This window comes from Lepisma saccharinum, chromosome 7, assembly GCF_977018435.1.
Source record: "Lepisma saccharinum chromosome 7, izLepSacc3.1, whole genome shotgun sequence".
Taxonomy (NCBI): Eukaryota; Metazoa; Arthropoda; class Insecta; order Zygentoma; family Lepismatidae; genus Lepisma; species Lepisma saccharinum.
In genome coordinates, this window is record NC_139235.1 from 80441431 (window position 1) to 80469186 (window position 27756).

The following is a 27756-nucleotide window of genomic DNA, read 5'->3' on the forward strand; positions in this document are numbered from 1 at the left end:
TGAGTTTTCTTTTTCAGCTGAGGTTTCTTTCTTTTCTTCCAGCCAACCAGGATTGCAGACAGTCTAACATTACCAATGGGATTATGGCTTGGCATTCCTGCTCTTCCAGTAGTTGTATCCTTTTTGTTCCATGCTCCAACTCCATTTGCAAAAGATGTTAAAATGTCTCGAGGCATGCATATTTAGTTTGACAGAAAAAACGAAATGTGAAAAAAAAACCACTGAAATGTTCATTTGACGTTTTTGAAAAGTGTGAGGTGCTTTTACCTACCATGTTTTGTTACGAAATTTAGATTTTATTTACCAACGCGACATTTTTTGAAGTCTGAATTATCCTGCAAGTTCTTCTAGTCACGGGAAATTAATTCTGCTGTAAATATTTGAGAATTGAAATTGGACTTGTGTACACAGGAATAAACTTAATATTCTGATGACTACATAAATGTGCTATTAGAAGGAAAATGCTTATTTTGTGTAATAATTCTATTTTTTAAATCAAAGTTGGGATTATATTCACCATTTTAACACCAAAATGCCCAGTTTTTGTACCGAAGTTTTAGTCTTTTATTTGCCATAAATAAGTGGTTGTATAGTTAATAATGTGTAGATTAGTACTGGGTACTAAAATTGGTTAACTTCCTTAATTATGTGCTAGACTCTATACAGACTGTTCGATCTGACGTCCAATCAACTAGTGAAGCAAAATTCTGCTGGTATGTCAACGAAGGACACCACATTGCCATTGCTTGCTGGTTTGGCTGCAGACTTCAATCTTCGATTAAGCCTCTCACTATGGATTTCTTTGCAGGTATGTACTGGTAGCACATGTATGTATGATATACATATATATACACACACACAAGGGGGTATGACATGTAATGGATGTGTGAAAAAGTGAAGGAACATATGAATAATATCAAAAACTAGAAGGGTATAGAAACACGAGTCAAAATGAAACTATCAATATTAGGTCAATGCCAGTGGCGGCGATTAGGATGTGGGGGGGGATGGGCAGTTGCCCCTCCCTCACTTTTTGCCACTTCCGCTCCTGCACTATGCTAAACCTTATGTATCAAGTGAAAGTAAACTGTTCTTGCCCCCCCCCCCAGTTTTGGAACCCAATCACCGCCACTGGTCAATGCCTATATCGATACAGACATCAGTATCAGAAAGTATCAGTGTGAATTTAATCACTGATACTTCAGTCTAAATATCCTGGAAATTTTCAGGTACCAGGGCATAATAGCATACCTTCGAAAGTAGTTTGACTACATTTTGATCCATCCGTATACATAAAATAATAATATTTCTATGTAACCATATTTTTGTATACTGTTTAGGAAATTAAAAATTACTGTCCTGGAAATTATGCAAAATGTGTAAAAATTGATATTAGTTGCAATGGAAAAGAGTATCAGCACTACTTGATATTTCACAGCCTGATAGCCTTATTACTTTATAATGTTTAAAGTTTGTATGTTCCTTGCCATTTCCTTCAAAGACAGAAGGATTTTAAAGCATCAAGTAGACAAATACAACCTATATTTTACCTTCTAATGGAAGATTCGGTATTCTCTAGGGCTGAGTGAATACCACTTTGAACCAATACCCACCGATACTGATGTTTGAACATTGTAACAATTAAAAGTTATGTTCACAATAATTATAATCGTTGTTATACCATATCAATCTATAAAAGTTCTGCTTTAAAATACAGTATTTTGAGGTTTTGTTAAGGGATAATTGAGCTATTAAATTGACTGTTATTAATTATGAAATTAACTTTTCTTACACTACAAAATTTAATAAAAACTGTGTATTTTGCATAATTGATTCAGCAAAAAATATTAAGTGGAATTTTTCAGACCCTGCAGTATAGCAGAACTCTGGAAAGTGTCAGCTGGTGTTGGTGATTATATTTGAATGAATACTTTCTTGATACTACTTGTGTGAGTTAATACTGATATGTCATCATCAGTATTGACCCAGCCATAGACTACTATTAATGTTTAGTTCTGTTTGATAAGTGTTTTTTGTTCTTTTGTATATGACAAAAGCATTGCTCAGTAAAGCATACATGTGGATACAGCACAAGTCAAACTGATGTAGCATTTAATAATTACAGAGTAACTAGTACCCACTTTTTCTGCAAAACTGTTTTTTTCGTAGTGCAACAAGTCCCAACGAGATAGTGGTAGTGGCCACTGAATTTAGAACTACAAAAAAAAAGTTTCGCGAAAAAAGTGAGTACTAGTTTCTATGTAATTATCTACTACCACGTGTCTCATTTCGCAAATATGAATGTAGCATTTAGTTCAGTTTATGTGCTGTCTTATGTTGTTATAGTTACACTAGAGATAAAGGTAAAAATTCCCCTTGTGTGTAGCACTGTTCCATGAAGGCACATTTAGGATATGAGGATAAGGCACCACACATTCTCGATCTTGGCCATTTTGGAAGTGATGTGACCAGCACCATGCTCCTGCCACCTTTAACCCCCAGGTACCGATTGATTCAAGATTGGGTGAGCACCAGAGCTGCTTTACGTGGGGACAAAGCTGGAAAAATCCCAACTTTCGATCACCCACACGAGGAATCGAACCCGGGTCTCCTGCATGACAGTCGGATGCCCTACAAACTACACCACCTCGTCTCTTAGAGATGCTGAAACAAAATGCCAGTCCCCTTGGTGGAGTGCTTAGCACAGCACACTTAAGGTGCCAGGGGTCCCGGGTTTGAATCCCAACCTGGACATGGGTGTTCTTTGTGAGTGTCCATTCATTATATCGTCACTTATCCTCATCTTTGCGATAGCCAAAAATGGCAGAAATTTCAAGTAAAGGAAATCTAATCAATCAATCAAAATTGAAGATGAAAATGAAAATAAAATAAACTTACTGTAGAAATTTTAGCGAAAAATGTGAGCTTTGCGAGGACTCAAATGTGTGTGTCTGGAATTCCATGTCATTGGTTTACCAACCAACACTGGCTGGCACAATATGTCAGAGACCCCAGGTTCAAGTCGTGGTTGAGCCTGCATTTTTCACTAAAATTTGTACATGGTTCATCTCCTGTGTGTGCCAATCGTAAAGTATATTTGTTTTTTATTATTATTTTTTAGAAGTTGAGATATTAACTTTATCACTTTAAAGAACATGGTAACCCTGTGTACACTGGAATTTTGTTTGATATTTCTCTTAGCAATTTTGTTTGTTTTTGCCAACAGGCATTGGGCATGAGTGGAGTCCAGACAAGACTTAGGCAAGCTTTTGAGTCAAGTGAACAGCTGTGGAAAAGGATATCAAAATACGAATGTCTGAGGCTATTGGTAATTTATTTCTTTTAATATGTCAGAGTCAGAATTAATATCAAGGTGTATAGTAACCAGGAATTCCTTGCATTCTTGGAAAATTTTCTTCGCAAGTGAAAAAATTGATCATATTTCATTCAAATGTCAACAGGAGAAATGTCTTAGCAGGGTGAACTGGGAAGTGGGAACTGGTAAATTCTAGATAGGAAAGACGAGGGTTTTATAAAACTAAGTACAGTGTGTCCGTAAAATAATGGTGGGGTTTTAAACAGTCATAGTTTTGGAACAAAGCATGGTAGAAAGATGAACGATACGTGAAAGCAAGGAGAAACTCTCAAAGTTCATGTATGCGAAAGCTTATGTGCTGACACCTACAGATGCGAGGGGTAGCGCATGCGCATTGTGTTTCAAGTGAATGTGTGGTGCGCTATTGGACAAGACAGAGTTATTGGCCTCCTCTTTTTTCTGAACAAACAATAACGGGGAACACCTTCCTGGATATGTTACAAGGGTATGCAGTGCCCCAAATACAGGAGAATTCCATTTTCCAGTTAGATGGTGCTCCTCCACATTTTTCCACAATCGTACAAAACATTTCCTCAGTGATGGGTTGGACGAGGAGGGTAGATTACCTGGCCCCCACGGTTTCCAAACCTTACACCCATGGATTTCTATTTGTGGGGTTATGTCAAAACACAAGTTCGAAATATAGACCATTTAAAAGCAAGGATCACTGAAGTTGTGTCGTCTATCATGCCGGATGTTCTCTGCTGTTTATGGAAAGAGACTGAATATCGTCTTGACATCTGCAGGGCAACTAAGAGTTCACACATCGAAGTCTACTGAACAGGTAAGAAACGTGGAGAGTTTCTCTTTGTTTTGATGTATCGTTCATCTCTCTACCATGCTTTCTTCCAAAACTATGACTGTTTAAAACCTCACCATTATTTTACGGACACACTGTAGTGTGATCACTTCATTTTCGACATCAAGGATGTACGAAAGATATGGTCTTTTTAGACGTAACAGGAGGAGAGGGCTGATAGTCATTTACTCGTGTGTTAATTGTTATTTTTCGATGTAAAGGGTGCGGCAGAAATAGTTAGACGATGTAAAATGAACATAGAAACGTATCCCGATAAATAAAGTGTTCATTGTTGGTTTTGTTTTGTAAAGTGGTTCAAAGCATTTTGTATGCATGTAGTTTTGGTCGAATGTTCATTGCGCATGCGCCGTATTTTAAGTATTACCTAATCCTTCCATCAGTAGACATGGAGCGTTGGCCGAACGAACATCGCGCTTTCGCTGTGGAGTGTTTTTTGAAGAACAAAGACTCTGCAACAATTACGCAGAGTAAGTTCAGGCGTCATTTTAACATTGGTAGAAATTGACAAGTACCGACACGACAAACTATTCTTAATTGGGTGAAGAATTTCTGAACTTCAGCATCTGCAACATCAAAGAAATCCCCAGGTCGTCATCGTACAGTGAGGACACCAGGAAACATAGAGATGGTTCGAGAGGCATTGGAACAAAGTCCGAGGCGTTCAGCTCGTAGGCATGCTGTGTCACTTGGCATTTCAGATAGGAGTGTGTGGCGAATATTACACCAGGACCTACACTTCCACCCATTCAAAATTCAGATGATTCACAAGTTACTCCCTCAAGATTTCAATGAACGCATTGACTTCTGTAATTGGGTGTTACAAATGACTAATGAGAACCCTAACTTTCTGCACAGGTTAATCATGTCAGACGAGGCTCATTTCCACATTAATGGTTGTGTGAATAAGCATAATTGCCGTTACTGGGCAAACAAAAATCCAAGGTTGCTGCATGAAGTGCCTCTTCATAGCCCTAAAGTAACAGTATGGTGTGGTGTCTCTTTTGATGGAATTATTGGACCATACTTTTTCGAGAACGAGGATGGTGACACTGTAACTGTCACGTGCGCTCGATATGTGGCCATGCTCGAAAACTTCGTTCTCCCAGAACTGAGACGGCGTCGTCTTACACGGGTGTGGTTTCAACAAGACGGAGCCACGTCACACACAGCAAATGTTTCAATCAACATTCTTGGGAGGATGTTTCCTGGAAGAGTTATCTCTCGTCGCGGCAATGTTCCTTGGCCTGCACGCTCGCCGGATCTATCGACATGTGACTTCTTCCTATGGGGTTACTTGAAGCAAGTAGTGTATGCAAATAAACCTGCAACATTACAGGATTTGCGTGACTCAATTCAACTTGCAATCCAACAAACCCCGCTCAACATGGTGCAGTGAGCTGTGAGTGCGCTGAGGCGATGTGCAGAGATCTGTTTGACTACCCATGGTGCACACCTCAGTGAAATAATTTTCAAGAAGTAATTACCATATGTAATGCTTTTGTATGTAAATTCTTGGCATATAAATATTTTTTTAATAAAAGTTCATTAAAGTAATAATTTTGCAAAAAAACATCGTCTAACTATTTCTGCCGCACCCTTTATAAGAAGCTATTTTATAAATTGCAAAATGCTAATTCATATTAATTTTTATTATAACAATTGTTGCTGATTTTCACCTTGAGTTTTTGATACCTAGAATGTGCTTGTCTGCATCATAGAATAGCTATCATGAATAGAGATCGTATTATTGTTCCATCCCTATTTTAAATTTTAATAATTGAAATATGAAGGGTGCTTATGAAATTTCTACCTAAATTTTGCTGTTACATAATTCATGTCTTTTGTAGAGAAAAACTATACAAAATGTCACATTTGGAGAAAAGCACACACTAAATTCCAATATTTTACACTAAATTAAGCTAAAATTTTGCCTTACAAACATAATAATATTATGACAGTAGAAAACTTCTTACGTCACGTGCCGGCAACATATTTGTTAAAAAAAACACACAACAGCACGATAAAAAACACTTCAGCAGTTCCGCCGAACTGTCGATTCCATCTCGAAATCATCATCAGGGCTGGTTGAGGGGCGACGGAATGGACTAGGTTAAAGTTCCATTACTCACTGTCTCTGTGTCTGCTTAACTTTAACCTAGTCTCTTCCGTCGCCCCTCAACCAGCCCTGACGATGATTTCGAGATGGAATCGAAAGTTCGGCGGAACTGCTAAAGTGTTTTTTATCATGCTGTTTATGTGTTTTTTTAGTGTTCTTAACAAGTAATAATATTAGTAGATCATGTGACCTTTTTTAGTGATTATTTGAATTGAAGATTAATTCAAATCATTTATTGTATTCACCAGAGCCAACAGCCAGGTGGGGAAGCTGGAACGTACACTGTTTCTGAAATTACTAGCAAGCCCGTCAGTACAGCAGTAAGTATATCTATATATTTAAATTTTTAATTTTCGTGGATACGAGATTTGATAACGTTGAGTTGGACCTAAAGGAAATCAGTAAGAATGGAAAAGGTTGGATTGATCTTGCCCGGGACAGGGACAGATGGAAAGCTTGTGTTGCTGCAGCCATAAACCTTTGGGTTTAAGAAGGCTAGTGAGTGAGTGAGTGAGTTATTAGAAGCAGAGGAAAGAAGTGTGCACTAGATACACACACAATCAAAAATGATCACAAAATAAAGCTGGTGAAAAATATGCAATGAGAACTCATTTATTAAAAGATATATTAAGGAGGCTTTATTTATAAATAAAACTACTAACGTTGTTAATGACTAGAGGCACATATTTGTGGTAAATAAAAAAGCAAAATATCGGTACAAAAACAGAGTCAATTTCGGGTTCAAAAGCGGTAAATAAAATCTCATATTGGTGTTATAGCGGTGAATAGATCCGAGTTCCTAACGGTAAAAAAAACATAATGGTAACAGTATTGTATTGGCACAACACCTCTCACTCGTTTATTTTGGCATTGTTAACATTCATACTTACATATCCTGCATTGCGAAAGATTCTTGAAGGTCGCCTTTTGCATTTTTCATGTTAACAGTAATTATTGTTCTTGCTTTCTTCGCTCCCATAACACACAATATGGCGTGCTCTGCCTGAGTTGCATTGTGCATCATCAGTGGGTATGCAGTGTTTCCAACCTTCTTCACTGAAAATTACCTACTATGAACAGATTTTATTTTTTTCAATTTTAACTATGCTTGCCTAACCTAACCCAACCTCACTGGAAATAGTTCGTGGAGCTATCCGCGAATGGTATGTGGGGCTACCCCAGAAACCATTCATGGATAGCCCCACGAACCATTTCCGGTTAGGTTAGGTTCAGTTAGGCAAGCATAGTTAAGGTGAACATAATTTAAAAAACTTGTTCCAATACAACGAAAACAATGGCATGGTTGGAAACACTGACAGGGAGCTACATCATGAAATGTACGCACCAACTGGTACACATAGAAGAAGCAAATAAGAGGAACATCTATTGTGCGTCTGAGACATATTTTTCTTGAAAAACACATGAATTCCCGGTAACGCAGATTCCATGACAAAAGAAAACACCTCCACGGACCTTCAACATGCTACAGAAACTCATTTCCGTAAGTAATTTCGCCTGTAAAAATAAAGAAATACGTTGTGCCCATACGACACTTACCAAAATAACTTCATTTAATATTCAAAATGAAATTGGTCATGCTCAGAGTTACATATCAGAATTGCCCATGCTAAGCGTTAGTTATTAAAACTTCCCAGATTAAAAAAAAAATACAGAATATATTATTCAAAATGAAATTGTCCATGCAAAGTTTCTTTGTCTAAAAAAATATAATATTTATTATTCACCATAAAATTTGTCCACATTAACAGTTACATAAAGAAAATTTCTTTATATTTAAGAAACACTACATTTATTACAAAGTAAATGTATGGCTAACAGGTATACAAGAGCCTCCTTGATGTAAAAAAAAATAAATCATTATTCACAAAATAATTTGTGGCAACATATAAAATCATTCAAATTATTTAACAAAAGAAAAATAATCATTTCCCAGAATAAAATTTGTCCACATTAATAATTACAAAAAAAGCATCTTTGACAGGGAAAAAACATGCATATATTGCTCACAATAAAATTGTTGATCCTAATGGAGATCTTGGGTGAAATAAAGTGATGTGAAAAGCTCCAGGTTTTCTGGCTTCAAAGTTGTCCGCCTATCTGAATGTACACACCCATATGCAGAAAATGCACGTTCGCAATCGACATTCGAGACAGGTACCCAAATAGCCCTTATGGAGGCAAAAGCAAATTCTGGATGATCATCCGTAAGTGCCTTCAGGATGTCTATTGTTTCCACATTGTGCCCTGCCTGTACATCTTTAACACTATTTTGCAAAGCTGCATAGCCACTAAGAAAATTCTCTTTCTTTACATTACTGAAGAATGGAACTTTTTTGGACAGCATTGCTAAGTTATCATCTACCTTAGTTATCGAAATTGACCTTTTATCAAACAACTTGCCAAGAGTTGATATATAGGTCTTGGCTGGGTCATTTAAAATCAACTGCAAAAGTTTGCCTCTACATTTTTCTGATGTAAGGCATAACTTGTGTTTTACCGATGCACTTTGTGTTGTGTTTAGTATACCTAAACACTCCACAAGCCTGTCAGAGAAAATACCTTCTGCTAATTGACCAAATTGTGACACTAGATCCTGTAGTTGGTGGTGTAGTTTATGAATATATGGATATTCCGAACCTTCAAGTGTAGTTATAAGTTTAAAATTCACAGCAGAATGGTCTACCACAAAAAATGCCTGGCCCTGTATTACTGTGGCAACATCAGTGTCTTTGGAAAGGTGTTTAAAGTATTCTGCACTAGGACTGTTTTCACAATAGGAACTAAAAAATTCCACAATATCTGTTAGATATTCACAGGCATAGCATACAGAACCATACCACGAATTCCACCTGGTTAACACAGGAGATGGAAATAATTTTGCTTCCTTCTCACCATCTGGATATTTCTTCCTCAGAAACTCTAGGTATGCATGTTTCCTTTTTCTGGTGTTCAGGAACGATGATTTCGTCTTGGCAATGAACTCATTAAGTTCTGTCAAGTTGGCAGGCCAGAAGTTCCCAACAATATTTAACTTGTGGGCCCAACATTGCACATGCAACAAATCCTCTGAAATTATCACTTTTAAAGTATCTACACATTTTGTCATGTACCGAGCAGAATCACTAACAACACACACAATGTTATCGTACGCAATTTCATATTTCTGCAATATGTCCAAAATAGCCCTTGAACATTCAGTTGCATTAGCATTGTTCAACACTTTTATACCCGCAACATACAGTTTTGTCGATGTTGCCAAGAACATCTTAAAAAGAACTACGAAAACACATCTTCCATTCCTGTCTGTTGTTTCGTCACAGAGAATAGCAACAGGAACATCCTTCATGTTTTCCTTGATACGTTGTTCATATTCAGCATGGAGTTTTGGAACATACATCTGCCTCAAAACTCTTGCTTGTGGTAAGTCACCAGCACCTAGAAAATCAAGTACCCTCTGTTAGGACAATGTAATGTTGAATATGATATGATATTGAATATGTAGTTGAAGAAACTCAGTCATAAAAAGGAAAAATAACCTTTTAGCATGCGGTTTCAAGCCTAGCTTTGAATAGGACCTGCCATAGTCATCAGGAGCATTCCAGCATAATGTGGGTAACTTTTTACACACAAAAAATTTAAGGTTCTAGACATGATATTGGATTAAAATACAAATATATAGAATTATAGAATATCTAGACCACTTCTCGTGTAATGCTCCTACTAACAAAATAGAGTAACTAAGTATTTCAGTGCACTAAATGTATAAAACTTAAAGAATAGTGCAGAACTCCTGATCTTGAGCCAAGTCTTGCAAAGATGTAATAATAATTATGTAGTGAAGTATTTGATGATTTTGCATTTTTGTTCTAAAAATGTTGAAAAATTAGGGAGGAATTTTTCGATGTACAAGTGATTACTAGCATACAACAGATTTACTGCAAAAAATGGCTGCAATTTGCATTTTCAACAATACAGGGTAAAATTATTTGGTAACAGTTTCATACATCGGAGACATATTTCTTCAATTTTACACAAGGAACTACTTACAGAAATGAGTTTCTCCAAGGTTTACAACGTTCGTCGAGGTATTTTCTTTAATCGTGGAATATATTTGACCGGAAAATGATGTATTTTTCAAAAGAAATCTCACCAACGCAAAATTGCCCTTTCATTTGCTTGCCTTACGACAACCGGATGCTGCGTACATTTGTTGACGTAAGCCCCTGTCAGTGTTTCAACCCCCCCTTCTTTTTACTATGCTTGCCTAACATAACCAAACCTAACCTTATCGGAAATGGTTCATGGGGCTATACGTCAGCTACCCGTGCATAATGTATAATTTCCACTAGTGACGAACACGACAGTAGGTAATTTTTGATGCAGAAGGTTGAAACACTCCGTAGCCACAACATGAGTCAAGATGTGCCCACCATATTGTGTGTTCCGGAAGCGAAGAAAGTAATAAAAAAGGCACTCAGAATGTAAAAAATTGACATTGTTTTCGTGTAAAAAGCATAATGGCACCTTGAACTATGTTCCGCAATACACAATTCGTAAGTACGAACCATGCGAATCACAAAAAATCAGATTTTAATGTGTTTCCGATCTATGAAACTGTTACCAATTATTCTGCAATTCTAAATTCCATATATTTGCCAGATTTGCAAGAACCCATGCAGCTTAAGGAATGGGGGGGGATCCTGACCTGATTGAAGAAAATTTAAACATTTTCAACTGACATCCATTAAATTGCTCTCTACAATTAACTTGCTGTTACTTGTTAAGGCATCAATGAGGAATTTTTTTAAAAAAATATTTGTCACTTTACGGAAAAAGTTACTATCTTTAGATGATAAATGCATTGCACCAATTATGATAGTAATAAATTTGGAATAAAATTTGTTTACATTATTAGTATGCAATAGATATTATTTCTTAATAATTATAACTGTGGATCCAATTTTCACAATAAACTATGGCTGGAATTTCTTCACATCACTTCCCTCCGTTCCTCATCCCCTCTAATCTTAGAATACATTGAAAAAAAAAGGAATGATAATGCAATCGCACGTGTGGTTTATTTTTCTAATCTCAGAATATATCAAATGAAGTCAGTAGTCAGCCCTTAGTTTGCCTCTTTTCCTGCATTTGATGTTCTTTTCTTTAGGAATACTGGGCCAAGGGGGGGTTATAACCCCCACCAACCCCCCCCCCCCCTCCTTTGGACACGAATGAAAAATGCACAAAAGAAACTAAGTAAAGAACAAAATAATTTTCCACTCTCATATATTTACTGGAGTCACATAGTGGTTTGGACACAAAGTGGGCTTAAAACAAAACTCAAACAAGGAAAATTTTGTATATTTACAATTTATTCTTACCGTGACAACAAGTACCTTCAAATAAACAGGACTGACAAACAATAAAGAAATCCGAGTTACGTTATTACGAAGCTAAAATACATTTGGAGATTATGCTAAATACATGAAGTCACATGTTAAAAAAAGCTTTTATATGAAAAAATTAACGGGAAATCCGTAAAACCATGCTGCTTTGTGACACAGAATCAGAAAATTCGATCGCATCAAGCTGCATGAAAGACGTTATTCATGATGCGTAGTTTTCCTTCAAATGAAAATGATTGACAACGCATAATAAAAAGAGAAATACATTATATTATTACAAATCGCGATATATTTGAAGAACATGTTAAATGAACAAAATATTCTCCCAGGTGACAAAATTGTGGAAAAATCAGAAAAACCACGCTTTTTGTGACGCTGCAACATCAGAAAAACAGATCGTAGGAAGCCGCGGGAATGACGTCATGCTATGATACGTATTTTAGGCGAACAAAACAAGCCTTTTTTTAAAAAATTAAAAATAGCACATCCTTACACTGGTAACAAAGTTTAAACTTAGTGCGCACATGACTTCTTGTCTTTTTGCTGCTGATCGTAACACTTTCTACTACATCGTAATATACAAAACGCATATCGTAAGATCTTTTTACGGCTAATACATCGATCTTCCACCTTATTACATTTTGTTTTTCTTCATATTTCGTGATTCCATCAAATACGAAATATTAATTGTCCTAAATATATTTTACTTCACGAGACACAATATCCAATAAGAATCAGGAATGATTACGATTAAGTAAATAAATGGACACGAAAGCTTGTACTCACCAGTGATGTATCGATTCATCCATGTGCGTAATCCAGGGTCATCGAGCTTTTCCAATGGAATATTTGCGTGAACGAAGGCATTCACTGTCGACATAATGAAGTCTTCTTTGTCCTTCTTAATTTGTTTCGCATTATGTGCCAATTCTCCAAGAGATACTTGTCGCTTTGTTGGTGAAACGCTCTTGTTCGCAGTCTTCTTGTTTTTCACATGTGAGCCACTTTCACGAATATGTTTTATGCACGAATCTTTACGTTTCCAGTCAATTCGAACATTACAAAATTTGCACACCATTATCCATTTTACTTTATCAAAAATATAAAAGCCTTCATGAGCAAATTCACGCTCCCGATCAAACACAGTCACGGCTTTCGGCATGGTAATTTCTTACGCTACCAAATCTCGCAGAACAATAACAAACAACACATTCACGCTACTCGCAAGATTATGAATGAACGAGAGGGGGTGAGGAGAATGGTTCGAGGTTTCTTGGGGTGGCGTCGTGTATGAGAGCCAATCATAATGGAACACATTATCCAGTGCACTCAAGATTTGGACCAATGAGAGTTGGCATCTTAAACTCTTCTTAGAGAACGAAGAAAAGACAAAATGGCGGAAGCAAAAATAATAGTTTTAACACGAAAAACATGCGATTTTTTATTAAAAAACAATATTTCGTTAATAAACTATTAATTTCGTGTAAAACGTTTCATTTCGCGTTTTCCCGTTCATTTCGCGTTATTTCGCGAATAAATACGGCTGAAAAACATACACATGTGTTTAGAAAAATAAAGAAAATAACTTCTAGGCACCCAATAAAATATTTCGTGTTTTCGTCATAAACGAAATATGCATGCCCCTATTAATGACAATGGTGGTGCCATGCAAAAATGTTGACTAACATTACTATTTGTCAGCTAAATGTTAAGGGAGGCTATTATTGTTGGTTTTGGGGATGCGTCTCATTTTTTTAAACCTATATTTTTCTCTTTTATGTAGATATTATTTGAAGTGGTGGCCTGTTCTGTGGTGTTCCAGTTCATTCCAGAGAGGTTGGAAGAAGGTGCCCGTGTGCCTCCATACTACGACAAACTTAATTCATGGGTAAGTTTGGAGGAAAACATGTTATCTTCGGGTAAACATGACATAAATTGAAGGGTTCGAGAATAAAAAATGGCGACATTGTGGTCTTTCTGATTTTCTTAAGCGGAAAGGTTATTAGAAGCAGTACTGTAAATTAATTGTTTTCGTGTTGTGTTTATGAATTTCAGAAGGGTTCAATGAGTCCAATGCAAATTGCATGACACGGCAGTTACATGCGAAAATTGAAGTATGGCTCTTTTTACTTTGTAACTCAGTAATAGGAATGGCTGATATCGCAATATATCGTCAAGAAAGTATCGTCAGACACGATACGATACAATATTTTGTCCGTATTGTGTTATCGGCTATATTTCGTCTCCATGATATATGTGGCCAATTTGCCAACACGATATATATCGCCAAGTATCGTGAAGATATGTTGCCAAAATAGTGTGATGATATATTCCCAACACGATCTATATCACCAAAATATTGTGATGATATATCATCTAGTTGATATCACCTGGACAATATTTTTTCAATATTGCAATATATTGTCATGATATTTTGCCCAACACCACTCAGTAATGATCAAAATTTTACCATGTTTTACTCCCGAGTCTTTCAATTAATGTACCAGTCTGTGCTTGTCGGTTCAAAAAATTATCTTGTGATGAATCAGCTTAGAATGAAAAATATGAGCAAATGTATGTTAAGATGAGCCACAGTGATCTAGTCTGTAGGGGTTAAAGGTGGGGAGCATGCTGCTGATCACATCACCTCCAAAAATGGCCAAGATTAGATTGTGTGGGGGCTTACCTCCACATTTCCCCTATATGTGCCTCCATTCCATGGGGAACTTTACCTTATGTTAAGATGATTGAAGCAGAACTTTCACTGAAATTCAATGGGGGAAGATGATTCCATATCTAAACGGAAATTGGTTTATTTCGAAATAACCTCTGGTATACAGAGATTTGATTTGAAAGCTAATGGACGATTGGAGTTCAATCAGGATTGAACCTAGATGCTTGGCATTCAGCGCTGATCTTTATCACCAACCTGTTGGTTGATGTGCTTCACTGCAAAAATCATTGATCAAACGAAACAGTTTTGTTTGACATGTCCTTCCCGGACGTATGAACAGTCTGCTGAAGTACATCATCCCGCCTGATAGATATGAATCTTGGAATAGAAGTTACGAGATTAATGGAAGTTCATGTGATAATTTTTGTGCTGCTGTTACTATGATTTTTAGTGCATTTCGTTATGATGTAAAATGTTGTTCTTAATTGCATAATCAAGATAAATATATTCTGAACCTAGATGTTAACACGTAAGTCCTGAGTTTGTTAATTTACTGCAAATCTTAATGTTTTCCCGTGCCCTGGGAGGTATCACGTGTATACCGATATACAGTCTCATGTTACTCATTCTCAATTTGTATTGAGATAAATATATTCTTATAACTATTAATAATATTATATGGTTAACTCTGGCATGACCGTGTCAATAATTTGGTGCACAGAACGTGGGGCCGCGAACACATTGTGCATTAGTTACGTTAATCTTTGGTAACGTGTTTTAGATTTGCAGTTGACTCAGAACTTTTGATGCGCAACAATGGAAAAGAAAGTATTAATAAGTGGAAGCAAAGCGTTAAATGTTGACGAAAGCACAGTTCATGTGTTTTGCTGTGAGACTACATCAAGGCTTGATGATACGTTTGTTTGCACTGAGTGTCACAATACTTTTCATTTAAATTGTGCAAAGCTAAAGTCACCAAAGGAAAGTAATTCTCCTTGTGAATTAACATGTCCCGCATGCAAAGAAAAACTTGCAGTTCCTGTTGTTCCTGTTACTACTGATTTGCTCGCATCATTGCAGCGAATGCTGGAGGCAAATTCCAGCAATCTGGAAGCTAAAATGGCAGAAAATTCTAGTAACCTAGAACTTAGAATCCAGGAAAGGATTACTGAAAATACTAGTAATCTAGAACTTAGAATACAGGAAAGAATTACTGAAAATTCTAATAATCTAGAATCTAGAATGCGGGAACATTCTGATAGCTTGGAGGCTAAGTTACATGAGAACTCTAGGAGGTTAGAGGATAAACTTCAGGAAAATATGAATATCTTGGAGCACAGTTTACAACTAAGACTAGAAGAAAGTAGTAGAACTCTTGAGTGCCGGCTAGAAGCAAGGATGGAGGAGAAACTGGCCCATAGTTGTTCACAACTCGCTGCGTCCAATTCAGAGATGGGACGGAGGATCGAACAACTGACTCTGCAAATGTCTGAGGGACAGCAGAAATTGAAGGAAATCCTTGAAATTGAGATGATGAGCTTACGTCAAGCATGTCAGTCAAATTCTCAGCAGCTGGAATCTAAACTCCATGAAACAGTTGTTCTGTTGAGGGAAGAAGCTGAGCAGACCAAGGAGGAGTTCCGAAAGGAAATCAGTGAAACGCAGAGCGGTTTCAGAGAAGAAATGTCCAGAGAGTTGGACAACCAGGTGACCAATATGGCATATCAGCTGAGAAAAAACCTGAATTTGCGAGTTGAAGAGACTGTGGCGGAAAAACTTAAAGGCACAGAGGGTCCTAGAGAGAATGCTGAAGAGTGGAAAAATGATATGGAATCCAAACAAGGGAAGCTTTCTTCAGACGTGCGTAATCTTTGTGATGAAGTGGCTCAAATTTCAACCACTTTAAGCAATTGCCACTCTCCGGTGAACCAGAGTTACCGCGGGTGGACCAGCTGGGCACGCCTTTTCAAAGGTTACTGTCTCCTAGTCATTCTGAGGTCTCTTCGGGGCAACGAAACCGTACACATTTAAAAAAAAGACGCCACAGAGAGATTGTTTCCAGTTCTTCAGGCAGCGAGTCGACTTTATCGGAAAAGAGAAAAGAAAGAAAATCTAAAACCAATGCTACGCGTGGTGGGATGACTCCCCGGATGGCTGACCTGAATTCCATGCGGAAATTCGACGGAAATATTATAGCCACTTCGGCTGAGATTTATCTCAAAGAATTAGATACCAACCTTGAGATCCTTCAGATCCCGCATAGATACAGGCTGGAGATTATTCCTAGTTTGCTAACGGGCATGGCTTATCATTGGTTCTACTCTCATAAGAATGATTTCCACACATATTCAGATTTCCGTAGGGCGTTTAAGAGGCGTTTTGCATCTTCAGAGGCAAAAGAAAGGGAGTTGGCATCCGTTAGGGCCAAACGGTACAATAAAAACAATGACAATAGTTTGGAAGAATATGTTTGGTCTGTATACTCTGCTTACAGAAACCTGAGTAGCCACTACACAGAGCAGGAGGTGGTAAACCTCATAATCGGCCAATTGCCTTATAGAGTGAAGCAATTGTGTATGGCCCACGCTCCCGTAACTGTTGATTTGCTTGCAGATTTTGTTAAGAGATACAAGCAAGCGGAAGAGCAGGATGCTTGGCGAACTGCGTGGAGGAAGGAGAATCCTACTCACCAGAACAACAGAGATATTCCAGGCAACTCGGCAAACAGAAACCCGAGGGTTCGTATGGTCCAGAGGCAGAATAATTACCGTGAAAATCGCCCTGCAGGCCCATATAGAAACGGCAATTGTTATCGTCAACAAAGCCAAAATAGTAGTTTTTCTTGTATGTACGCATTGCTTGCATTATAGAATTATTTTCTAGTTTACGGTTATTACAAGCATAAGAAAACAACAATGTAACATTGACAACATCCATTATATAACAGATTCTTTTTGTTTAAAAATTACTAACCATTGTTATAACTGTATCTTTAGTCAAAATGAAAATAAATGTCTGATGAAAGGAGCGTGTGTTCTCCTGAAACGTCACAAAGAAAAACTGTTTTCTTATGCTTGTAATAACCGTAAACTACAGGAAAATAAAGCCAAAATAGGCAGAGACGTGAGTATGCTGCTCCCAGATACGAACCTTGTGAGAGACCACGAAATGAGAACCGTGTATCTTCACCGGAGCACAGTGAACCTTTGAGGGAAGGTCGTAGCTTTCCACGATTCCAAGCGGCGAGCAGTGGCTTACAAACAGATGCTGCAGTGTCGTACCCTAGTAACGAGCAGCAACAGAGCGTCGAGCTGACCAGAAATTTTTGCTGGGAGAATGGAGCAAATCTCGACCAGGTGCGGGATTTTACCCCACGCCTGGCATAGAAACGTCCCCTTCTGATGTCGGGCGGTCTCGGATAGAACTGGGGCCTGCAGAAAATAATTCCCAGTCTGTAAGTAATGATCTGAAGCTGGTGTTTGTTATTAATCATGAAGAGAGTGAGTTTCTTTACAATTTGTGTCAGGCTAGTCAGTCTAAAAACTTCGGAAGAGCGCCTGAGTTCAAGGCACGTGTAGCAAATGTTGATATCACTTGTATAGTGGACACTGCAGCTGAAATATCTGTTCTGAGTCTCGAGATTTGGAAGAAAATAAAGCAAAATTTGCCACGGGCCATGTTACAAGCTACTCCGGAGGTACGACTTATTGATTTCGCTGGAAAAAGTCGAACTCGAGTTGTGGGAAAGTGCAGAATCGTGCTGGAAATTGCTGAGAGCACCATACCTTTACAAATTTTTGTTGTGAAGGATTTGCCTTCAGACTTATTATTGGGTTATTCGTTCCTGCAGAAATATGAAGCAGAGATCAATCTCAAGCATAGAAAGTTGTATCTAATGGTGGATGGAGAGCCAATTGAGCAAAAGCTAGATGTTGATGATTCCGTTGATAAGCAAATGAGCATCCGGAGGATTGAAGCTAGCTACGATAAATGGGCTACACCGCTAGAGGATATAAGGGAAAAGATTGACTCCAGTGAATTATTGGATAAGGAACAAAGAGAAAAGGCTCTTCAACATTGCCTCATTGGTTGATAACAATTACAAATTGTTTTGTACGTGCAGTTCTATCCAAGATTGTACAAAATTTCCAGCCCGAATCCGAAGAAGGTGAGAGAGACTGGCAGAGTAAGGTTGTTCAAGTGCGGTTACGAGAACGATATGCTGTGCAGAGGCGGAAACTGAAGCAGAAGTGCCATGCTTTGCAGTTGAAGGAGGATGACCTGGTGCTGCTAAGAAGTCATCGTCCAAGTTCAGCTGTTAACCGAACCATTTCCAAGTTGTTTTATTTGTGGACAGGACCGTTCATAGCTACCCAAGTGAAATTCTACACGGCAGTGTTATTGGACACAAAAACTCGTAAGGAAGTGTGCAAGGTAAATTTCGACAATTTGAAGATTTTTAATTGTTCTCCAGACATGAGGAAAATACTTTTATAAGGTTGAATCCAAAATCTCCTAGACTGTGAGTGCTTCCACGAGTCGTCGTCGATTTTGTTTCTCAATGGAGGGGGCGATTGACATGTCCTTCCCGGACGTATGAACAGTCTGCTGAAGTACATCATCCCGCCTGATAGATATGAATCTTGGAATAGAAGTTACGAGATTAATGGAAGTTCATGTGATAATTTTTGTGCTGCTGTTACTATGATTTTTAGTGCATTTCGTTATGATGTAAAATGTTGTTCTTAATTGCATAATCAAGATAAATATATTCTGAACCTAGATGTTAACACGTAAGTCCTGAGTTTGTTAATTTACTGCAAATCTTAATGTTTTCCCGTGCCCTGGGAGGTATCACGTGTATACCGATATACAGTCTCATGTTACTCATTCTCAATTTGTATTGAGATAAATCTATTCTTATGCATATTAATATGCTATAGTTGAACCTGGCACGACCATGTCATGTTACGTCTTCCATGTTCCCATGCTGTAGACTATAGATGCTCTGTTCAGGATATGGTGCTATGAGTGCAGCAGTGGCATTAATCAATGAATAACGTTTCTGATGGAGAAGAGCAAACAAAATCACTCCGTTAGTTTCTACTTCGAGGGTGCACACAATTTTATATGAAACGTCATGTATGCCTGCAAGGAAAAATTGTAAGTGCAAGTCCGATTCAAGAACTTTTGTCACCGACCTTCATGGCAGAATGGTTAGCACAGCATGCTATGGCACCAGGAGTCCTATGTTTGAATCTCACCTTGAGCATGGGTGTCCTTAGTGAGTGTCCCTTCATCAATTTCATGATATCGTCACTCGTCCGCATCCTCACAATTAGCCAAAAGTGGCAGAAAAGCAAAGCTAAATAGCAAAATTCATATCAAATCGAAATGTATTTTCCTGAAGTAGAATATAGCAAAGTCTGCATGATGCTGTGTTTATGGGTTTTGTTAGAAGTGGAGAGGATGGGGGGAGAGGAGAGAGAAGGGGGAAAGTAAATAAAATAATGGAGATAAGGGTGAGAAAAAGAATGCTACAGGTAAAATAAAGGAGGGGAGTAAAGGAAAATACGAGGGCAAAAACAGGAGAGAAAGGGTAGTACAAGACATGATTAAGAAAGAAAACAGGCAAGGAAAGCATAAAAGGAATTGAAGGATACAAATAAGAAAGAAGGGAAGAGTACAAAAAATGTTTCCTTATTCTGTTGTGGAGTGTTGACTCTCCCATGAAAACTGTACAGAATTTTCTTTTGTTTCTCGTAGTATATTCTGCCACAGTTCATATGAGTTGCATAGATAAATCTGCCACGTTCTTTACAAGGAACGTCGTAACTGTTATGCATTTCACAATCGGAAAGGTGAAACTACAGTTTATATATTTTTTAACTCCTTGTAAGTTTTATTTCAATTCATTGATGTAATCAGTAATTGTTTCTGTATTTTCCAGCTGGGGCAGATCCTTCAGAGAGATGCCCCGCAAGTTCCAATTGAAATTTCTGAATTGGAGAGCAGCGGCGTGGTCCTCCGTTACAGCCCTCTGGAAATAGGAGCCGAAAAGTTTCCTACCTTAGAAGAAATGGAGGTTTTTGTATCTTGTCTAGAGCAGCAACTGGCAAGTTCTCTTCTATGTTAATTTTTTTAGGATATTTTCAGATATATATTGGATACTCATCATATCGGAGTATATTTTGTTATTACCTACGTGAAGTTTCGTGGTTCCGCGTTGCACAATTGGATAGTTATTTTCAGATTCATTTCGAAGGCTCACTGCCTTCATTCACTAAGGGTACAGCATCTGTAGCAGAGATGGTAGTGCATCACTTCTTTGTTACTTCTCCGCTCCAGATGCCGTACCCTTAGTGAATGAAGGCAGTGAACCTTCGAAATGAATCAGAAAATAGCTATCCAATTGTGCAATGTGGAAACACAAAACTTCACGTAGGTAATACTTAAACTGCGTTTACCACATTTATCATGAATATATTTTATGTTTAAATGACAGCTTGTGTTAATTTATTGTAATTTTATTGAATTTTAAAACGACACTTCTCACCTTGGCAGGTCAATAAAATATAACTTGATATTTCACAATGTTCACTCAGCTTCCGTAGGGCTCTTGAGAAGAAACTGAAGGACTTAACAGTTTATAATTGTGGCCTGAATTTTTTGGTGTTAAAAATTGAAAAATATTTGGCAACGTTTTGAAATTATATTGCACATGTTGACATATTTACATATAACAGTCAAGTTTTGTCTAGGATTACTGATTTTTTTCAACATATGGAATGTATTTGTAAGAGAGTTTCTGTGTGAACTTAAGTACCATAGTTTCTGAGTTTCTTAATTGTGATTGGTTCACTTTATATTGAATTTTGAATTAGAGTTTCAGATGTACTGCACCATATCTGAGGATTGCTGTCCAGCTCCTTGCCAGGCTATTAAAATTGCAATAATTCGGTTCCATTCTGGTAAATCTTGAGACAATTTTAAAAAAAATGGTAACATGTGTTACGTAATATGTAGTATTTACATATTAAAAATTGGAAAATAATGTGTTTTTATGTGAAATAAAATTTGGTATGTCGACTCTAGTTATCAAGATCAGAATTTGTGTTAATTGTAGGCTCTATATTTACACACAGAAAAATATTTATTTACCTAAATATTTGAAGTAGTTTGAATTCCACTTTATGCATAGATAGGCTAATTGGGACTGGGTTTATGGTTTAAAGTGGATTCTGAACCACTAAGTGCCTCCACCAGGCATCAAACCCAGGACCCTTTGATTACAAGGTGATGATGATACCACACTCCCATTGGAAAGGTCTTACTTACCTAAAACTACAGGCACTATTGATAATAAAAAGAAAAGTGGATAAAATGGTCTGCCAAAACGTTGTTTAATCTGTATAAATTATACAGTAACATTGAAGTTGATCTTAGGAAGCTTGAAGATGAGATGCTTTATCAAAATGCTGGCACATACTATGAGCGTTACTTTAAAATAAGATTTCTTGTTGCATTCATCAGACCCAATGTAGTTAAAAAGCTGCCTCGGTCTTTTGATTTCACATGCACAGTGAATGCTTTTTTATGAACCGGAGGCTCTCATGTTGTGTGAAACCCCTTTATCACATGTCATGTGTCATTTGTTGTTGGTGACTAGTTGCTTGTTACTGTGGTCTAAAAGCTTCCTAAAAATATCTGAACTGGTATCATTATTCCTTCAGAGTAATAACGGCTCGGACACCCTCCGTGGCAGAGTGGTTAGCACTGCATTCTGTGTTCCCAGAGCTCCCGGGTTCAAATCCCGGCATATGCATGGGTGTTCTTTGTGATTATCCCTTCATCATCGCATCCTTTCTTCGCAATTAGCCAGAAGTGGCAGAAAAGTGAAGTAAAATAAACCAAACCAATCAATAATTTTGGCTCTGCCTTTGTTAAAAGCAGACGAGAACAGACCATGTGTTTTTTAGCCTGAATGTGGAAATAATGATGTCGATGGATGTCTGGCTTGGAATTTTATAGCCTCCGAAATCATAAGCTTTGCAATCAAAATTGCTGATGTTCAACATTGATTTGATTTATTTTTGTAGGACATCATCGTAGCCACAGTGCGTCACAAGGAAACGTTCACTCGGCTCGTGACTAATTCTCCTCGGTTGAAACCGGTGCAGATGCCTCAGTGGGCGGGGCTCGGAGGAGTCCGCTACGTTCCCGAGTCTTGGCCAATGCCACAGGATGACCAGTTGACGGACCAGGCAAAAGAGGAGCTCAACAAACTCAATACAGAATTGGTGGAGCAGCTGAGGAGTACAGATGCAGCTTTCTCTATAGGTATGTGGAAGGAGTTGAAGTTTAACGACCATAATATTTTATGGGTAAAAAGCTTTGAGATCAAGCCCCTAATTTTTCTCATCTCCAGCATTCCATGTTTCCCCACTCTTTTTTTCACTCCTTTGACTGACATTTTTTCTTTTCCATCTTATTTGTGATCTTGCACTGTATTTTCATCCCTTTTCATCATCTTCATTTCATGTGCCATAATAAAGGGTGACCCAGAGATGTATACCCATTTTGGAATGAACATTATACAGTTAATTGTACACCAAACTCTTATTATTTTTGTTGTATAATGTGTGTGATATATTGCCATTTATTTCACATTTATTTATTTCAGTCACCATGGAGTCGTCGTTGGTGGAACATTGCGTGTTCACGTATGATGCCTATGTGAGAAACGGTGACTCAGTGGTTGCAGCTCAGAGGCTATTCTGCTGGCACTTCCACGTAAGGCGGCATGGAGTAGTTCCAACATGCAAAACAATCTTAAAATGGGTTAAGCAGTTTCGAACCACAGGCACTGTAACTCCAAAAACACCACCACGTGCTGAACGTCTGAGCTGCAACATAGGCATCATACGTGAACACGTGATGTTCCACCGGCCACGACTCCATGGTAACTGCAATAAATAAATGTAAAATAAATATGCAATAGATGACACACACTATACAACAAAAAATAATACAGTTTGGTGTCCAATTAACTGTGTAATGTTCATTCCAAAATGGGTATACATCTCTGGGTCACCCTGTATCTGCAGTCCATCTTGTAGTTTTTCTGCTCTCACCATTTTCCTGTTATCATCATTATATTTTTTATTTGCTGTTCTTGTAAAAAATCTAGTTTCTGTTGCCTGCATCATATCCTCATCTCTTTTCTCATTGTCCAAGTTTCTGAACCACATGTTAATTGGTGCATGGGACAACTTTCGCTTGATCAAACTCGTTCGAGTCTCCCACCCTTGAGCGTATTCATTTTAATGTGACAATAATCATACAAATATACAGGAATAGAATGAGAAAGAGTACCAGAAAGGCAGATAAACAAAAATGTCATAGGAGACAGTAAACACTTACCACAATAAAAGAAAAGTTTTATATTTCGAGTCTAGTACCTCATTGTCACTGCAGATCGAAAGAACGAAGTCACAGAAGCGTAGAGGCACAGAATGCTGATGCTGGCATCAGAGTGCTCCTCTGGCAACACTGTACGGACGCGAGCGTCAGTATTCTTTGCCTCAACGCTTCTGTGACTTCGTTCGTTCGATCTACAGTACTAGCCTCGAAATATAAGACTTTTCTTTTTATTGTGGTAAGTGTTTACTGTCTCCTATGCCATTTATGAATAATTGTAGAAACATATATGTAAAATATCTGCCTTGGTAGTTTCAGCCCACAATCATCTGTTTCATTTTCATATATCACTATGTATTGGTAAGATAGACTAAACTACATTTTTACATGGAGATGATTATGATCACTTAAGCTTCAATTTCACTGCATTCTTCACTTCACGATCCATATTTGAGGGTCCACTACCACAGACAAATTATGGCTATACGTGTACAGTGGGATCCATGAGTATTACCGTGCAAATTGTCCATGACCATTTTCATTAATTTTTCTCTTACACCCTATGTGTTTTTATGCAATGGATTTGTATGCATGTTGGTGCAGAAGTTGTCAACAGTTTGTTATGAGTTTTCTTTTAATTCTTAAAGCTCTTATTGGGTCAAATAAAGTGCACGAACGTGGTGATAGACAATTTGCATGGTAATACTCATGGATCCCACTGTACCACCGGGCTTTGAGAGTATACTGCTTGTTTTACTTGTTTGAGCGTTATTCTATCGAATGAAGCAGCTCTGAATTCTATACGCTATGTAGTGCCATCCAGCAAACTATTTGGCGCTTGAGCAAAATACTCTTCCTGCAGCACTAGTGCAGAATATATATTATACAAAACTTTCATACACTTTGGTTGCACCTCTTTGTCCCATATCAGGTCTTTCACTTCTTTCATAAAGTTTTCTACTTAATGTCACTCCATATTTATTTCTGGCCTGTCATATCTTGTGTCATGCCAGCCTCCGTGGCAGAATGGTTAGCACAGCATGTTACGATGCCAGGGGTCCTGGATTCGAATCCCAGCCTGAGCATGGCTGTTCTTTGCAAGTCACCTTCATCAATTTCATCATATCGTCATTCATCCTCATCTTTGCAGTTAGCTAAATGTGGCGGAAAAGTGAAGTAAAGTAAACAAATATCTTGTGTCATGATGTACTTTTCAGAAACCAAGGTTGAAAAAACTTAAAAGTGTGGAAAAATGTAAAATCTGGAAGCGTAAAATCAGGAATTGGCACATTATAGAAAGCCATATTGGAATTGAGCTGAAATATTTGTTATATATTAGTGGATGAATTAATTCACAGTCCACCATATAGACCATGTTCAAATGGAGAAGTTGAAAGGCACGTACAAATCATCAAAAGGTACATGACTTTAACAGGAGAGATAACAAAAGGCAACGTCAACAGACGCAATGCTTCTGTGGATAAATTCTTAAAGAGAATGTTGTTCTATCACAACAATACTGTAAATGTGATTATGGGGAAATCACCAAATGAAATTTTATTTTCATACAAAGTAAACGCCAATAAATTAATTCATAATGATAGAACAAGGGTTATTTATGAGGCAGAGCATTATAAGAAAGGATCTGGAGTATATTATTATTGTCCAGAAAGAAAGCAGTATGAAAAAGGCGAGATAGTAGGACAATTATCGCACTCAATTTTCAAAGTTAAGAGGGACAATTACACAAGAAATGTTCATTTTTCGTTTTTGAAACCAGAGATTTCCAGAAGGAACGAGAGTGGAAGATATGGAAATGGTGAACACACACAAAACGATGTACAGAAGAGTTTGGTGGTGAGCAAAATCAATTTGCTAACTTGGACTATATGGAATTACCTTCTGTGGCTCACAATGAAGAGCAGCAGAGACAAGGAGGTATGCAAGGCCTGGAGAAGCCAGGATGTTCGAAACAAGAGTCCACTGCAGCAGCAGCATTTCCACGAAGGTCTGCAAGGATACATAAACCACCTTGCAGATATGAACCAGTTTAGAATGGTTATGATTGTTGTTGTTATTATGTTTCATTTTGCAACCAAGGGGAATTTAAGTTATGAAACCATGGGTTGAAACAGCCATAAATTTCAAATGATAATATATATTGTTGTTATGGTTACTTCTTGTTGATTTTATATACATGTGTTATGAAGTTAATATAAAAATGTTCGAACCCAAGTGTTTCATTGAATATTTTTTTCAAATCAATACACGATAATATTCTGACCTTTTTTTTTCAGGAGAGGGAGATGACGCCCTTGTTTGTGTGCGTTTTGGAATGGTTACGGCTGAAACTGACGTGGAGGAGTTGCTTAACCTTGTAGTCTCGGTTGGTAAAGAAGTTGAAGAATCTTCTCGTTTTCTAGAAACAATGACTGAAATAGTAAAGAAAGGTTTGTACATTACTAGCAGTTTTGCTTTGTCATATTTAACGTTAATGAAGTTCTAGTTGTTTCCCTAAGAAAGAAATAGAGCGTTTACTAGACTGCACACTCTTTGATTGCAGGATGTGTTTTATACATTTATTCAGCATACAATATGTGTAAAACTTTCTACGGTTCAATATGATTTTTTTTGCAGATGCTGATGGCCAGTCTAACAAATATGTGAACTAGAATGCTGTAATGTTAATTTTTCACGGTTTTGATATGTGTGAATGCATTTTCCTGCCATATTTCATCACAAAATGATGGAAAATCAACGTTAAAATGCAAAATAAACTCTTAAACACAAAATTTATACTTTACTTACCAATGCAACACTTTCTGAAGTCTGCAAATTACGGAAAATTGATTAATTCTGCTGTAAATATTTGAGAAACAGAAATTGACTCCTTTACGCAGGAATAAACTTAATACTCTGATAACTACATAAATGTGCTGTAGAAGGAAAATGTTTATTTTGTGCAATAATTTCAGTTTTAAATAATATTGACTGGTCTTCTATTGATCTGATACAAAGTCCATAATTTCCTTAATTAATGTTTGTAGCCAAGTAACTAAAGTGACTACAGTAAGTAATCTATATCTATTTTTGTTATTATTTTCTATCTTTCTTTCGAACTATAGGTTAATCGTAAGGACAAATATGAAAGAGATGAAGGATGAATTGTAATAAAAGGGTAGAGATTTACCCAGGATTCAAAACCAGCATTTCTGACCCTAATCACTCTTCAGTGCAATCTGGAAATATATCAAGAATATTCTGGAATGTGTGTAAAATATTCATAGCTTCATTTTTCCCAAGTTCAGCTTTCTATACAGGATGGTTGTGATAATTATATCAAGTTTTACTAATAAAATGCACTTTTCAAGAAGTTGAAATGCATGATTTTTTGATTTTTTTTTGTGGGTTCAGTACGAATAATGCTAATTTTGAGAAAAATAAAACTTATTTTTTGAAAATATTACATCTTAAAATAGAGGTATTTATTTATAATTAGTCTTTTGTATGTGAATATGATTTGTTGCAGGTATTGAAGCAGCTACTTTGGACCTTCAACGAGAAAATGAAGAAAGGCTATGGCAAGAGGGCATCCTTCGTCATGTTCCTGTGGTTGGATCGTTCGTCAATTGGTGGTCTCCTCCCAGCAAAGAAAGTGGTATCAAAGGCCGAAGTCTCAACTTGCAAGCTGGTACGTAGGTTATTTTCATATGTTATTGTATATAGAACGGCATATCAATTGTCTTCAGTTCGTATGAAAATTGAGCAGGAGTCAACAGAAGAAAGTGTTAATGTTTTCAAGTGGTTTGTATCAAGATTATGAAAGTTTCATTGTCTCGTGCTAGTTATTCCATAGTTTAGCACTCTGGTACAGTGTGCAATTGAAGAAGCAGCATGAAATTAGCACATGCCGCGCACCATTGT

At 37.4% G+C, this 27756-nt stretch overlaps 1 protein-coding gene across 1 annotated transcript in view; it reads left to right on the top strand.

Annotated features, from left to right (window-relative positions):
* The window catches only part of LOC145989952 (putative pyridoxal-dependent decarboxylase domain-containing protein 2), a 56034-nt gene that overhangs the window by 20826 nt on the left and 7452 nt on the right, over positions 1-27756 (top strand). Inside the window, exons 7-15 of the mRNA XM_083125490.1 lie at positions 43-114; positions 656-808; positions 3227-3328; positions 6561-6632; positions 13522-13626; positions 20363-20527; positions 22512-22752; positions 26130-26282; positions 27362-27523. Of these exons, the coding sequence (XP_082981616.1) occupies positions 43-114; positions 656-808; positions 3227-3328; positions 6561-6632; positions 13522-13626; positions 20363-20527; positions 22512-22752; positions 26130-26282; positions 27362-27523 (1225 nt within the window). The remainder of the gene's footprint in view (positions 1-42; positions 115-655; positions 809-3226; positions 3329-6560; positions 6633-13521; positions 13627-20362; positions 20528-22511; positions 22753-26129; positions 26283-27361; positions 27524-27756) is intronic.